The following is an 11,625-nucleotide window of genomic DNA, read 5'->3' as shown; positions in this document are numbered from 1 at the left end:
CGGTGGCGGCGATGCGGCAGCCCCGCTGAGCCCGCCCGCTCGTGCGCGGGAGCCGGCCGCGCAAGGCGGCCCGGGCCAGGCGGCAGTATGCGGGGCGGCGAGGAGCTGGACGGCTTCGAGGGCGAGGCCTCGAGCACCTCCATGATCTCGGGCGCCAGCAGCCCATACCAGCCCACCACCGAGCCGGTGAACCAGCGCCGCGGACTGGCCGGCCTGCGCTGCGATCCCAACTACCTGCGCGGCGCGCACGGCCGCCTCAAGGTCGCCCAAGTGGTAGGTCCGGGCGGGGCCCCAGGTGCCGGGTGGCGGCCTAGCCGCGCGCTTTCCCTCCCCGCGCCCGCTACAGGGGGCTCAGGCCCGGCCGACTTCTGCGGCGCCCCCCGCTTCCCGGGGTTGCTCTTCCGACCCCCTCTCCCTCGAGGGGTTCCTTGCCTACCTTCCCGCAGGCGTTGAGGACTCTGCCCGCAGCCCGAGCCTGCTAGATTCAGCTCCTGTTCTCAGGTGTGTGCGTCTACCTGGTCACCTGACCCCGGGCCTACCTGTCTGTATATATAGGACGCGGTGGTGTGCGCTGCCCAGCGGGAACCCCTGCTGTCCCCTGGGTACTACTGGGCATAGCAGTTTGTGGCAGGTTTTTGGGGTCGCACCACCGTCACCTTTCTTTACTGCCCAGGTCTGTGTCCATCCCCACTGCTGGGGGGGGGAATGATGGCGGCGCGGTTTCCTCCCCAATCGCTACCTGAGTGCCGCGCGGGTCGTAGACCCCGAATCTGCATTAGTTGAATGAGAGATGTATTACAGTTACTGTGGTAGATAGAACTCAGGTCTGCCCACCAAGTCTCCAGTTTCGACGGCAGAATTTGGATTCCTCGCAATTCACTGAGAAGACAGACTGGGCATCCCTGAGTTCCTCCGCTGGTTGGCACTGTCCAGTTGGTACCCAGAATTAAATCACTCTGGGAGGGCAGTCAGTGTTGGAGAAACAGACAACTTTCTGTTGGACTTGCTCATAGCGGAGCTCATTTCTCAGGCTCCTTATTTTTAGCTTTCAGGATGTTCATCAGGGCCATGGGCTCTGCCCTTGTCTTGTGGTTTTGTGACAGGCCTCTCAGAGCAGTGGACAGGCCATGGTCCAGCTCAGAAAAGACTGACCCAGCTAGGCCTTCCTCCGCTGCTCCTCAGCCAAACTAGAGAGACTTCGCAGCCAGAAAAGCCATTTGCATTGAGTTGCAGTGCACGTGCCTTTAATTTTTTCCAAGCATTAGTCTTTTAGTGTTTACTTGAGTGTGCAGATAAACATACGTTAGGAATAGTATTATGTGTCGACACCCATTAAATAAAGCTCTCAGTTTTTTTTTTTGTTTTTTTTTTTAATCATAATACTGTTTTAGCTGTCTCCTCGGTGAAAGGTTGGTTCTACTTATTACCAGAAGGTATTCTTGGAAAGATAAATTGAGCAGGTGACCCAGCTCTAGTACTGTAAATTGACCTTATTCACTGGAATACTCTAAAAGATATACTGGTTCTGTAACCCGAAGAATGGAGGGGGAGGTGTGTTTTTAGAAGAGGCAGCTAGGCACTACTGAAGTACTGAAAGGAGAATCTGAAATGAATCAAAAAGGAACTTGGACCCAGGGCTGTGTTAAGTACCTTCCTTTGTTTACTCCTTGGGTTTTTGAAAGTAAATAGAACTTGCCCTTGGCAAGCTTGAAAGAACTTGTCACTTCAAGGACTGCTGAAAGTTAAAATACAGTATTTGTACAAAATGGGAATTAGCGCTTCATTGCTGGGACTGTCATCTAAGGCCAGGGATGGAAGCCAGTGGTATTTATCATTGCCTTTGGGTCCGTAGGAGTCCAGGTGATGTGATTAAGCTATTGATTGGCTGCTAACTGGCACTTTGAACCAACTGCTCCTTGGGAGAACGCTGTGGCAGTCTGTTTCTATAAAGAAATTCTGTGGAGTAGTTCTACCTTGTCGTATAAGATCTCCATGCGCTGGAATTGAGTTTGGTTTGGTTAGGTGCTATTTGGTTGTAGACTTTTTTCATTTGCAAAAACTTAGGCCTAGGCCTTCAGATCTCCGCCTACTCTGCCACTTGTCTCATCTCTAGAATTTGAAAATCTCAAGGCTTTGTGTAGGGGAGCATGAAGGAAAGAGACTCACTTGAAGGGCGTGGCAAGTTGCACCAGTCTTCTGTATATTTGTGCTTTTCGCCCTTGATAAAAAGTAGGAGGCTTAGGAAGAAAACTCCCCACAGGATGTTACAAGGAGTCCTTGGGCAGCACACATGATTGGAACCTACCCAGAGGCATCTTAGAGGACAGACCCGATTTGCTTCTGAAAGGTCGCAGCCTGGAAGTAGGCTTTTATGAAGCACTTCTGTTCTGCACACACAGGGTCGCCATCAGTCAGAATTGACTTGATGGCAACTAGCAATAGCAACAAGATGTTATATAAAGCTCAGAATCCCATCAAAAATACAGTTCAGTTCTAACTCGATGATTTTTAAGAAAAATTTGAGTTTGCATGAAGACTTTGTGCGGGTGTGTGGTGTGGCTTGCTCCACTCCATAGATTGTGCCACTTAAAGTGTGATCCTAAACCAACAGCCTCGCCATCACCTGAGAGCTTGCAGAGTAGAAATGCAGAATCTGAGGTCTTATCCCAGACTTTTAAAAATCAATTTGTATTTTAACCGGTTTCCAGAATGATACAGAATTGTACAATAGGAAAATGGAATTCAAAAATAAGTCACAAAGTTGGAGACTTATTTTTGAATTCCATTTTCCTATTGTACAATTCTGTATCATTCTGGTACTAAAAATCTCACATGAGTACTAGCATCCAAAACCATTAATAACCTCAGTGCTGGATAAGATTTTCTGAATAATAATAAAGCCCTTTGCTATTGAATCAGTCGATTCAGCTGACTTACAGCCAGATCACAGTGACCCTATGGGACAGAATAGAACTGCCCCATCTTTCTCCCAGGGAGCACTTGGTGAGTTAGCAATACTAAACCACGGCTCCACCAGGCTCCTTGATGAGTAGTAATCACAGCCCTCATTTAGTGGTGCAAGCATGACAGTTAGGATGTGTCTGCACTGTCAATGTCGGCACACAGGTGATGGTGATTCCGTTCAGGGTAAGGTTAGTGGGTGCACTGCTGGGATTTGAACCCCGGCAGTCTGGTTTGAGTTGTTCCACACAGCAGTGCAGGAGACTTTGAGACCAAGGACATTTCTGTGATTTTGGGGAACACATTGCGCTTATGGGCAAGTTTTTCTTTGTCTCTTCGAGTGAGTGAGAGACTTTTAAAAATGCCATTTTGAAAGGACCCCTAGGAGAGGGGCCCTTGTCACTTCCCATCTCCTTTCTTGATCCCTTCCCAAGCCCAACTGAACTTCTGATACTACATTTGTTCAGGACTTTGTATAACCTGAAATCAGGAGCTCTGGTGGTGGAACAGGTAAGTGTGTGACTATGGGGTAAAGTACTGGATCTCAAGATCAGTTTAAACCACACGGTTGGTGATTCAAACTCACCAGCTGCTCCTTGGAAACCCCATACAGGGTCGCTATGAGTCGGAACCAACTGGACGTCACTTATCAACAACAACAACAAATAACCAACATATTGATAGCTTGCATGTACCCAGTGGCTCTGAGGGAGACTGGTCTGGCAGCCTGCTCTGGGAAAGAGTACAGCCAAGAGAACTCGATGGGTGTGGTTGTACTCTGTCTAGTGGGGTTGCTCTGAGTAGAAAATCAGCTCAATGGCATACAACCACAGTCTTATTTGTAAGCAGTTTTCCTTGGTGGGGAAGATGCTTGTGTGAAAAATTCTCACTTGAAGGGGGCCCAGCCCTCATCCCCATATTTTGTGTGTGTGTGACCTTATTTTCTCATATAAATGATGGAGTCTGCCCCTGGTTTTCAGAGTGGGGTCCTGTGGGATCCCCTTAACCCCCATTACTACATCTATGTAGTTGTGATTCTTGTTTCACATGGATCCATAAAAGATAACAAACTCTTGTCCATCAAGTCGATTCCAACTCATGGCAGCCCTGTAGGACCAAGTAGAACTGCTCCATAGGTTTCCACGGCTATACATCTTTACGGGAGCAGATTGTTCTGTCTTTTTTTCTTGGAGCAGCTGGTGGGTTCAGACCACTGACCGTGTGGTTAGCAGCCCAAGGCTGAACTCCCTGAGCCACCAGAGCTCTTTTTCCTTTAGATCTGAGGCTTTGATTAATATTTTAACGAGCATCCCTCATAACTCACAGTTTTTGTACTTCAGATTTATTCTGCTTTCTATCTCCTTATTACCGACAAACCAAACCATTTCTGTTTAACTGCATAACTACTGACCATAATGTAGCTGGTTCAAGCCTGCCTCCTGAGAAAGGCCTGGCGATCAGCTTCTGAAAGGTTACAATCTTGAAAACCCTGTGAAAAACACAGTTCTACTTTGCAACACATGGGGTCGCCAGGGGCCCCATATTAGTGCACCAGAGTACCCATGTGGCTCTTCAAAAGTTGTGTCATCGCAGAGGCCTTTCCTGACCACTGGGTCTAGAACTGGACACCCTCCTGTCCCCACTCTGTCTCACCTTTTTTTCTTCCACAGCATTTGCACCCCATTTGAGTGTCCCTTCCATGAGAGCAGGGACTCTGTGCTGAAGTTTTACTGCTCTCCCCAGTGCCTAAAACAGTGCTTTGTTGTTAGGTGCCCTGGAGTCGGTACCGACTCATAGCAACCTTATGCACAGCGGAACGAAACACTGCCCGATCCTGGGCCAACCTCACTATTATTGCCACACTTGAGCCAATTGATGTTGCCACTTTGCCAGTCCATCTTGCTGGGGGTCTTCCTCTTTTTTTCTGACCTTCCCTCCACCTTACCAAACTTGATATCCTTCTCTAGAGACTGGTCCCTTCTAACAATATGTCTGAAGTATGAGAGATGAAGTTTAGCCATCCTGGCCTCCACGGAGCACTCTGGTTGCACTTCTTCCAACACAGATCTGTTGGTTCTTTTGGTTAGCCCATGGCACTTTTCAATATTCTCCTTCAACACCATAACTCAAAAGCATCAATTCTTCTACAGTCTTCCTTATTCACTGTCCAGCTTTCACATGCATATGAGGTTGTTGAAAATACCATGGCTTGGGTCAGGCGCACCTTAGTCCTCAAGCTGATATCTTTGCTCTTCAACACTTTAAAAAGGGTCTTGTGCAGCTGATTTGCCTAATGCAATACGTCATTTGATTACTTACCTGCTGCTTCCATGAGTATTGATAGTTGATCCAAGAAGAATGAAGTCCTTGGCAACTTCAGTCTTTTCTCAGTTGATAAGAATGTTGTTTATTGATCCAGTGGTGAGGATTTTTGTTTTCTTTACATTGAGATGCAATCCATATTGAAGGCTGTACTCTTCTTTATAGGGGTATGCTTAATTGTTGAATATACGTGATTTTTAATAAATTAGAGGAAAAAATTAATTATACTGGACACAGTTTTTAAGATCAAATTATTTGACAGGATGGGAATGTATAAGGGAGAAAGAATAGATCTTTTTACATGTTATTGTTAAGTATTGTTGAGTCAGTTCAGATATATAGCAACCCTGTACAGGGTTTCCAAGGAGCAGCTGATGGATTTGAACCACTGACCTTGTGGTGAGCAATCCAGTACATATATTTACATATAAATAAGCACATATTATTATATTTATTTAAGATCTTTGATATGGTGATTGGGAACCTCTGGACCTGTTCTAAGTAGAAAATATTGGGAAGAAAGTATGGCAACAAAACACCATTGTAATTAACGTTTTCTCTTTTTAGCTTCAAATTTGAAAAGAGTTATCAACTGCTCTTAAGAAACAGAAACTTTTGCTTAAGAGACAGATCTTTGTAAAAGCAGGGGAACCATAAAAGACACTTATGAAAGCTAAGCTTTTTTCTTAGGATGGTGTCCAGTGAAAGCTGAGGAGTCTGTACTGACTATAGTGAAGCTGGCTTTCGGATACCCAAGTCCAAAGGAAAGGTCGTTCGCCCCTGAGCTGCCACGCCAGTCTCCTTTGAGAACCTTTCGAGGCGACACTCTGTTGATTTGTGTAAAGGAAAAGTCTTGGCTGGAACTCAGACTGGTGGGCATAGTGGCTGTTTTTTAGAAAGTTCTCTGTTGAAAACAAAGGAACAGCAGCCCCACAGTGCCTGAGGAGGGAGGTCCACAATCCACCCGGAAGGTTAGAGAGGGCTGAAGCCAAATGTTGACCCTGAAATTTCCGAATGATCAGTTACATTAGAGAGTTACATGGGTTAACAAACATTGAAAATGTCTAGTGTTTGGTCAAACATGGATGGTTTTGGATGGCTCCTTATTGCTACTGTGATTTGATGACTGGCGCAGTGAAGCCTCATTTTTGTGGTTTCCCGTTTATTCCAGCACAGCTATGAAAAACAGTTTAAGGCTAAGAGATATTTTAAAACCCAGTGTTTAAAAAAAAAAAAAAAAATGAGCCAAGAACAATGACTCAACCGTGTTCTATCCAGGAGCTCTGGTAGCATAGTGGCTACACATTGGGCTGCTAACTGCAAAGTTAGAAGTTCAAATCCACCAGTTGCTCTGCAGAGAAAGATGAGGTTTTCTGCTCCTGTATAGATTTACAGCCTTGAAAAACTTATAAAGGGGTCACTGTGAGTCAGAATGGACTAGATGGGGCACACCACCACCACCATGTTCTCCAAACCCAAAAATGTATATCATTCACCCTTCCAATTCCACAGGTTCTGTATTCTCAGATTCAACCAACTATAGATTGAAAATATTGTCGGGGGCAGCAATTAAGAAGTCAAAGCAATCCTTCAGATGAAAAGGAATCATAAAGTGCTACATAGTCCTTACATTGCATTAGATATTCTATGTAATCTGTTGTTGTTACTGTGTTGAATCATTCTGATTCTTAATGACCCCGTATAGGGTTTCTAAGAGCTGCTGGTGGATTTGAAATGCCAACCTTGTGGTTACTAGCCTAGTGTTAACCGTCCAGTGCCATCCCAGGACTCATAAGTGTCTAGAGATGATTTAAATTGTGCGTAGGTCATATGCAAATGTGACTCATAAGGAACTTGAACATCTGTGGAGTTCGGTATCTGAAGTGGGGCAGGGATTCTGAAATGAATTCCTCCACAGGTAATGAGGAATGACTGGAATTTGAGAACAAATGTTGATTAACTTTATGAAGTCTTGGTGTGATATTGTAGAAGCATTGGGCTGGTAGGGTAATCACTGGACTGCTAACTGCAAGGTCAGCAGTTTAAACCCGCCAGCCGCTCCTTGGAAACCCTATACAGAGTCACTATGAATTGAAACTGACTAATTGCACTTAACAACAAAAATTAACCTTATAGGTAGATCTAGGTCAGAGATAGTACCGAGATGTTGGTAAAAATGCTAACGTATTTCTCCGTCCCTTTCAAAAAAATCTAGGTGTGGCACTGCGGATTGATGCGCTGGACTACCAGGTCGGTTTGAACCGTAAGGTCTGTGGTTCAAGCTCACCAGTTGCTCCTGAGAAACCCTATGCAGGGTCGCTGTGAGTCAGAACTGACTACTTGACAGCACTTCACAACAACATCCTTTGTATATGTGTAAGTGCTTAGGCTGGGCCAGGTACTGTTAGAAATAAGAAAAAAATCCTTACCCTCAAGGAACTCCTAGTAAGCTTGCAGGTGTTGTTAAGTGCCATCAAGGTCAAGTTTATTCTGACCCATAGTGACCCTATATAGGGTTTTCAAGGAGCAGATGGTGAACTTGAACTGCCAACTTTGCGGTTCTAACTGACTTTGCAGTCCAGCGCATTACCCCACAGTGAGGGGTAGACAAAAACACAAACCACTCTGACTACCTTAGGCAGGTGCTCTAGTCAAGACTGGTGGGGAAGCATTTGGCCTGTCATGTGAAATGGTATCTTCATGTGAGGTGTTGAAGTGCTGGTACCTGGAATGAGGTGTGCTGCGTGTTGTGGAGAAGGAACACAGAGGTACTGGGAGTCAGGGACAGATCCTGGAAGGGGTAAGGCCATGAATCAGGTTTGGCAGCAGGTAAAGATATGGACAGGAGGGGCAAGAGGTTAGATGAATGTGGGGAGCGTGGGAAAGGCTTTTGCGTTAATGAAGGTGGATTTTCTGAAAGCAATGGGAGCCTTCAGCTCTGTGTTGTCCAGCATAATAGCCACCAGCCATCTGTGACCAGTGAGCATTTGCAATGTTGTTAAAGTGCCGTCGGGTCAGTTCCGACTCATGTCGACTCTGTATAGGGTTTCCAAGGAGTTGCTGATGAGTTTGAACCATTGACCTTGCACTTCAAACTGACCTTGAGGTCATGTGCTTATCCTCCCAGGACTTAGCCACACCAGGATTCTATGTTGAATGATATTTTGGCTATATTGGAATTAAGTAGAATAGATTGTTAAAAATTAATTCCCTATTTTTTTGTTTTTTAATATGTCAAGTCGAAAATTTTAAATTAAGAATGTGATTTGATGGTTCTCTGCCCATCTGGCTATGTGCTGGGCCACCACTTCCATTGGGTTCCTGCACATACATCTGTGGCCTCATCCTCACTGGAACCCCCTTATCCCCACAATGACATGCAGCTTCTGCTGCTGTGAGGTCTTACCCAGCCAGGAGATACCCTGGAAGTAGGTGGACTGGGGGGTGGGGGTGGGGGGAAGCAGGGCCCTGTGTCCCTTTCGCCACCTTCTGTCTCCTCCCCACCTGTCTGCTGACCCCGCCATGCCCATCCTCTATGATAAAAGCAGTTGATTCTAAACTACCTTATGAATTGAATTGTGTTTCCCAAACACCCTAACCCCTATATCTGTGGTACAGTCCTGGTGTGGCGCTGTGAGATAAGCACTGGACTGCTAACTGAGAGATTGGTGGTTCAAACCCACCAGCTGCTCCACGGAAATCCCATCTGGCACATTGTTGTTGTTGTTAGGTGCCATCAAGTCGGTACCGACTCATAGTGACCCTGTGCACGACAGAACGAACCAAACTAAGAAGTCAGTTGTTGGAACCCACCACAGGAGAAACATGTGGCGATCTACTTCAGAAACAATTTACAGCCTCAGAAATCTTATGGGGCAGTTCTGCTCTGTTCTAGGAGTCAGAACAGACTCTGGGTTTTTTGTAAGAAGTCTACAGACACCTGCAGAGAGTTTATGTTCAGTATTCACAGTGGAAAACTCCTTCAAGTTCACTTTAATGTGTTAATGAGAACAGAGCACTTCCCAGATCCAGGAAGAAAAGCAAGAATTCCTACTGAAGGTGAGAGTGTAGTATGCAGTAGTGGAGATTCAGACAGTTCAAAACAAATGGGAAACTAGTCTAGAGGAGATTTTGAAGCATCCATGTGAGCCCCTCCCTTGTTCCGTGGTGGAGGACTTGCCTGTGGCTACCCACTTTGGTTAAGGATCCCTGGTGTGGAGTCCTGGTGTGGTGCTGTAGAATAACCACTGGACTGCTAACCACAAGATTGATGGTTCAAACCCACCTGCTGCTCCTTGGATACCTTATATTTGCTGTGAGTTGGAACCAACTCAGTGACACTTGATGACAACGAAGTGGTGCAGTGAAAAGTTGGCTGTTTGAACCCATCCAGTGGTTTGGAAGAAGAAGAACTTGGCAGTCTGTTCCCATAAAGGTGACAACCTAGAGACCCTACTCTGTCATAAGGATCACTGAGTTGGAATCCACTCAATGGCTCTGTTGGTTGGTGTCCCTAGAACCTGCGCAGCAGGCTGTCTTTCTCTCCCCTGGGCATTCCTGCTGCTGTAGGCTAAGGGTTTGCTCCTTCTCTGTGAAGCCAGATGTGGGACAGCTCTGTGAATTCTGTTATCTGTCTTATCCTTTATATGATTGTTGGGAGAGAGACTTTTCTAGATACAGGTAAGACTGGGGACAGATCAGGTCTTTGCCTGTGTTGTTTCTGTCTAATGTTTAACTGATGTTTAACCACCCCAGACAATTACCCAAGTAAATGTACTGAACCTGACTGTCGTTGTGGAGTTGAAACTGGAAGGAAAGCCCCTACTTGTCACAAGTAATACTCTACATGACTGTGTGGTCCTGAAATGTCTGACAGCATTGTGTGGCAGGAAGGTGGTTTTGATAAGGTCTTGGGGAGATGCTGAGCAAGCCCCACCTTCATGGGGAGTTTTGGAAAATCCTTCAGCTGTTGGTCTTGGACTTTGGGGACCCAGGGGGCTGCCAGGTTGGTTGGAAAAGTGAAACCCACAAGGAATGACTAATTGCCAGGTGGGGGAGATTCTGGGAAGCCTCACTTTTGTGCAGTTCTCTATTTCTTCTTCTTCTTTTAAATATAATTTAATTTTAATTTTTGGCAAATATATACACATCAAAACATGCTCCCTTTCAACAGCTTTCTACACGTGTTCAGTGACCTTGATGACATGGTTCACAGTGTTGCACCCCATTGATTGAGACTTCTGCCTCAGAAGCTTCGCATCTAGGCTTTAGAGTTACTGTGGGCCCTTCTCATATCATTTTTTTAATAGCCCGATCCTTAAGGATGACATTTTAAAGATGACATTTACTTTTAAAGATGACATTCTTTTGTTTAAAGATGACATCAAGGAATAAAATATCCCAGGGCAATAGCTTTGGGGGTTCCAGCCTCAATGGACTCAATAAGTCTGTGCTGTTTTGTTTTTGTTTTTTAAAACAGTATTTAAAGTTCTGTTCCACATTTTTTCCCTTCCTGGCAGAATCCATCTACAGTGTCCCTGATGGAAAAGTTTGGCAATGGCAGCTGGGCACCATCTAGCTCTCTGGTCTCCTGTTAGAGGAAACACGGTATCATGGAGCTATTCCTTTGTAGGCCAGTTGCTTCTCAGATTCTTGGCTTTCCATCTTCCTCTGTTCTAGGTGGAAAGATAACAATCATTGTATCTTAGCTGGCTTATTGCAAACTTTTTTAAGACTACTTATCAAACTGGGAGGTAGAACAGGATCTTTAAAAATAGTTTGATGCCAATTGACTGGATTGTCCTACGAGACCATGCATGACCCTGATCCTTCCAACTGAGACAATTAGTTCCAGGAGGTATTTGGTTATTTATCAACAGCTGTGTTTTTTCTTTTTTTTGTCTAATGAGCTATATAAAATCTACTGTTGAGCCTCCAACTGAATTAATATAAATGAAAACAAAGTGTTTTTTTTTTTTAATTCACTACCTTTCATGTATTATCCATTTATATTGTTGTTGTTAAGTGCTGTCGAGTCAGTTCCGACCCTTAGCGACCCTGTAGAGGGTTTCCAGGGAGCAACTGGTGAGCTTGAACCACCAACCTTGTAGTTCAAATTGACTTTGCAGTCTAGCACATTAATCCACAGCACCACACCAGGACTCCATCCATTTATATAGTCATCTATAATTCCTTTGATGATGTACCAATGCATCTGATATTGTATCCTCAGTGTATATTCTTTGTACAAGGACACTCAAACATACGTATCTGATGGAACTTTCTAAAATTCATGCTCTTGTGACATTGTAGGATTAGACACTGAAAGGTCAGTTTTTTTTT

At 45.1% G+C, this 11,625-nt stretch overlaps 1 protein-coding gene across 2 annotated transcripts in view; it reads left to right on the top strand.

Annotated features, from left to right (window-relative positions):
- Window positions 1-6: 6 nt before the first annotated feature.
- The window catches only part of CMTM4 (CKLF-like MARVEL transmembrane domain containing 4), a 48,270-nt gene continuing 36,651 nt past the window's right edge, over window positions 7-11,625 (top strand). The window contains exon 1 of one of the 2 annotated variants that reach the window (XM_006863586.1): window positions 7-186. In XM_006863586.1, the coding sequence (XP_006863648.1) occupies window positions 88-186 (99 nt within the window). In that variant the 5' untranslated portion in view covers window positions 7-87. Of the gene's footprint in view, window positions 274-11,625 lie in introns of both variants that reach the window. The other variant, XM_006863585.1, reaches the window with a different exon arrangement.

Source organism: Chrysochloris asiatica, unplaced genomic scaffold (assembly GCF_000296735.1).
Source record: "Chrysochloris asiatica unplaced genomic scaffold, ChrAsi1.0 scaffold00055, whole genome shotgun sequence".
Classification (NCBI taxonomy): Eukaryota; Metazoa; Chordata; class Mammalia; order Afrosoricida; family Chrysochloridae; genus Chrysochloris; species Chrysochloris asiatica.
The sequence above is the reverse complement of the archived record's forward strand: the minus strand, read 5'-3'. Positions and strand labels throughout refer to the sequence as shown.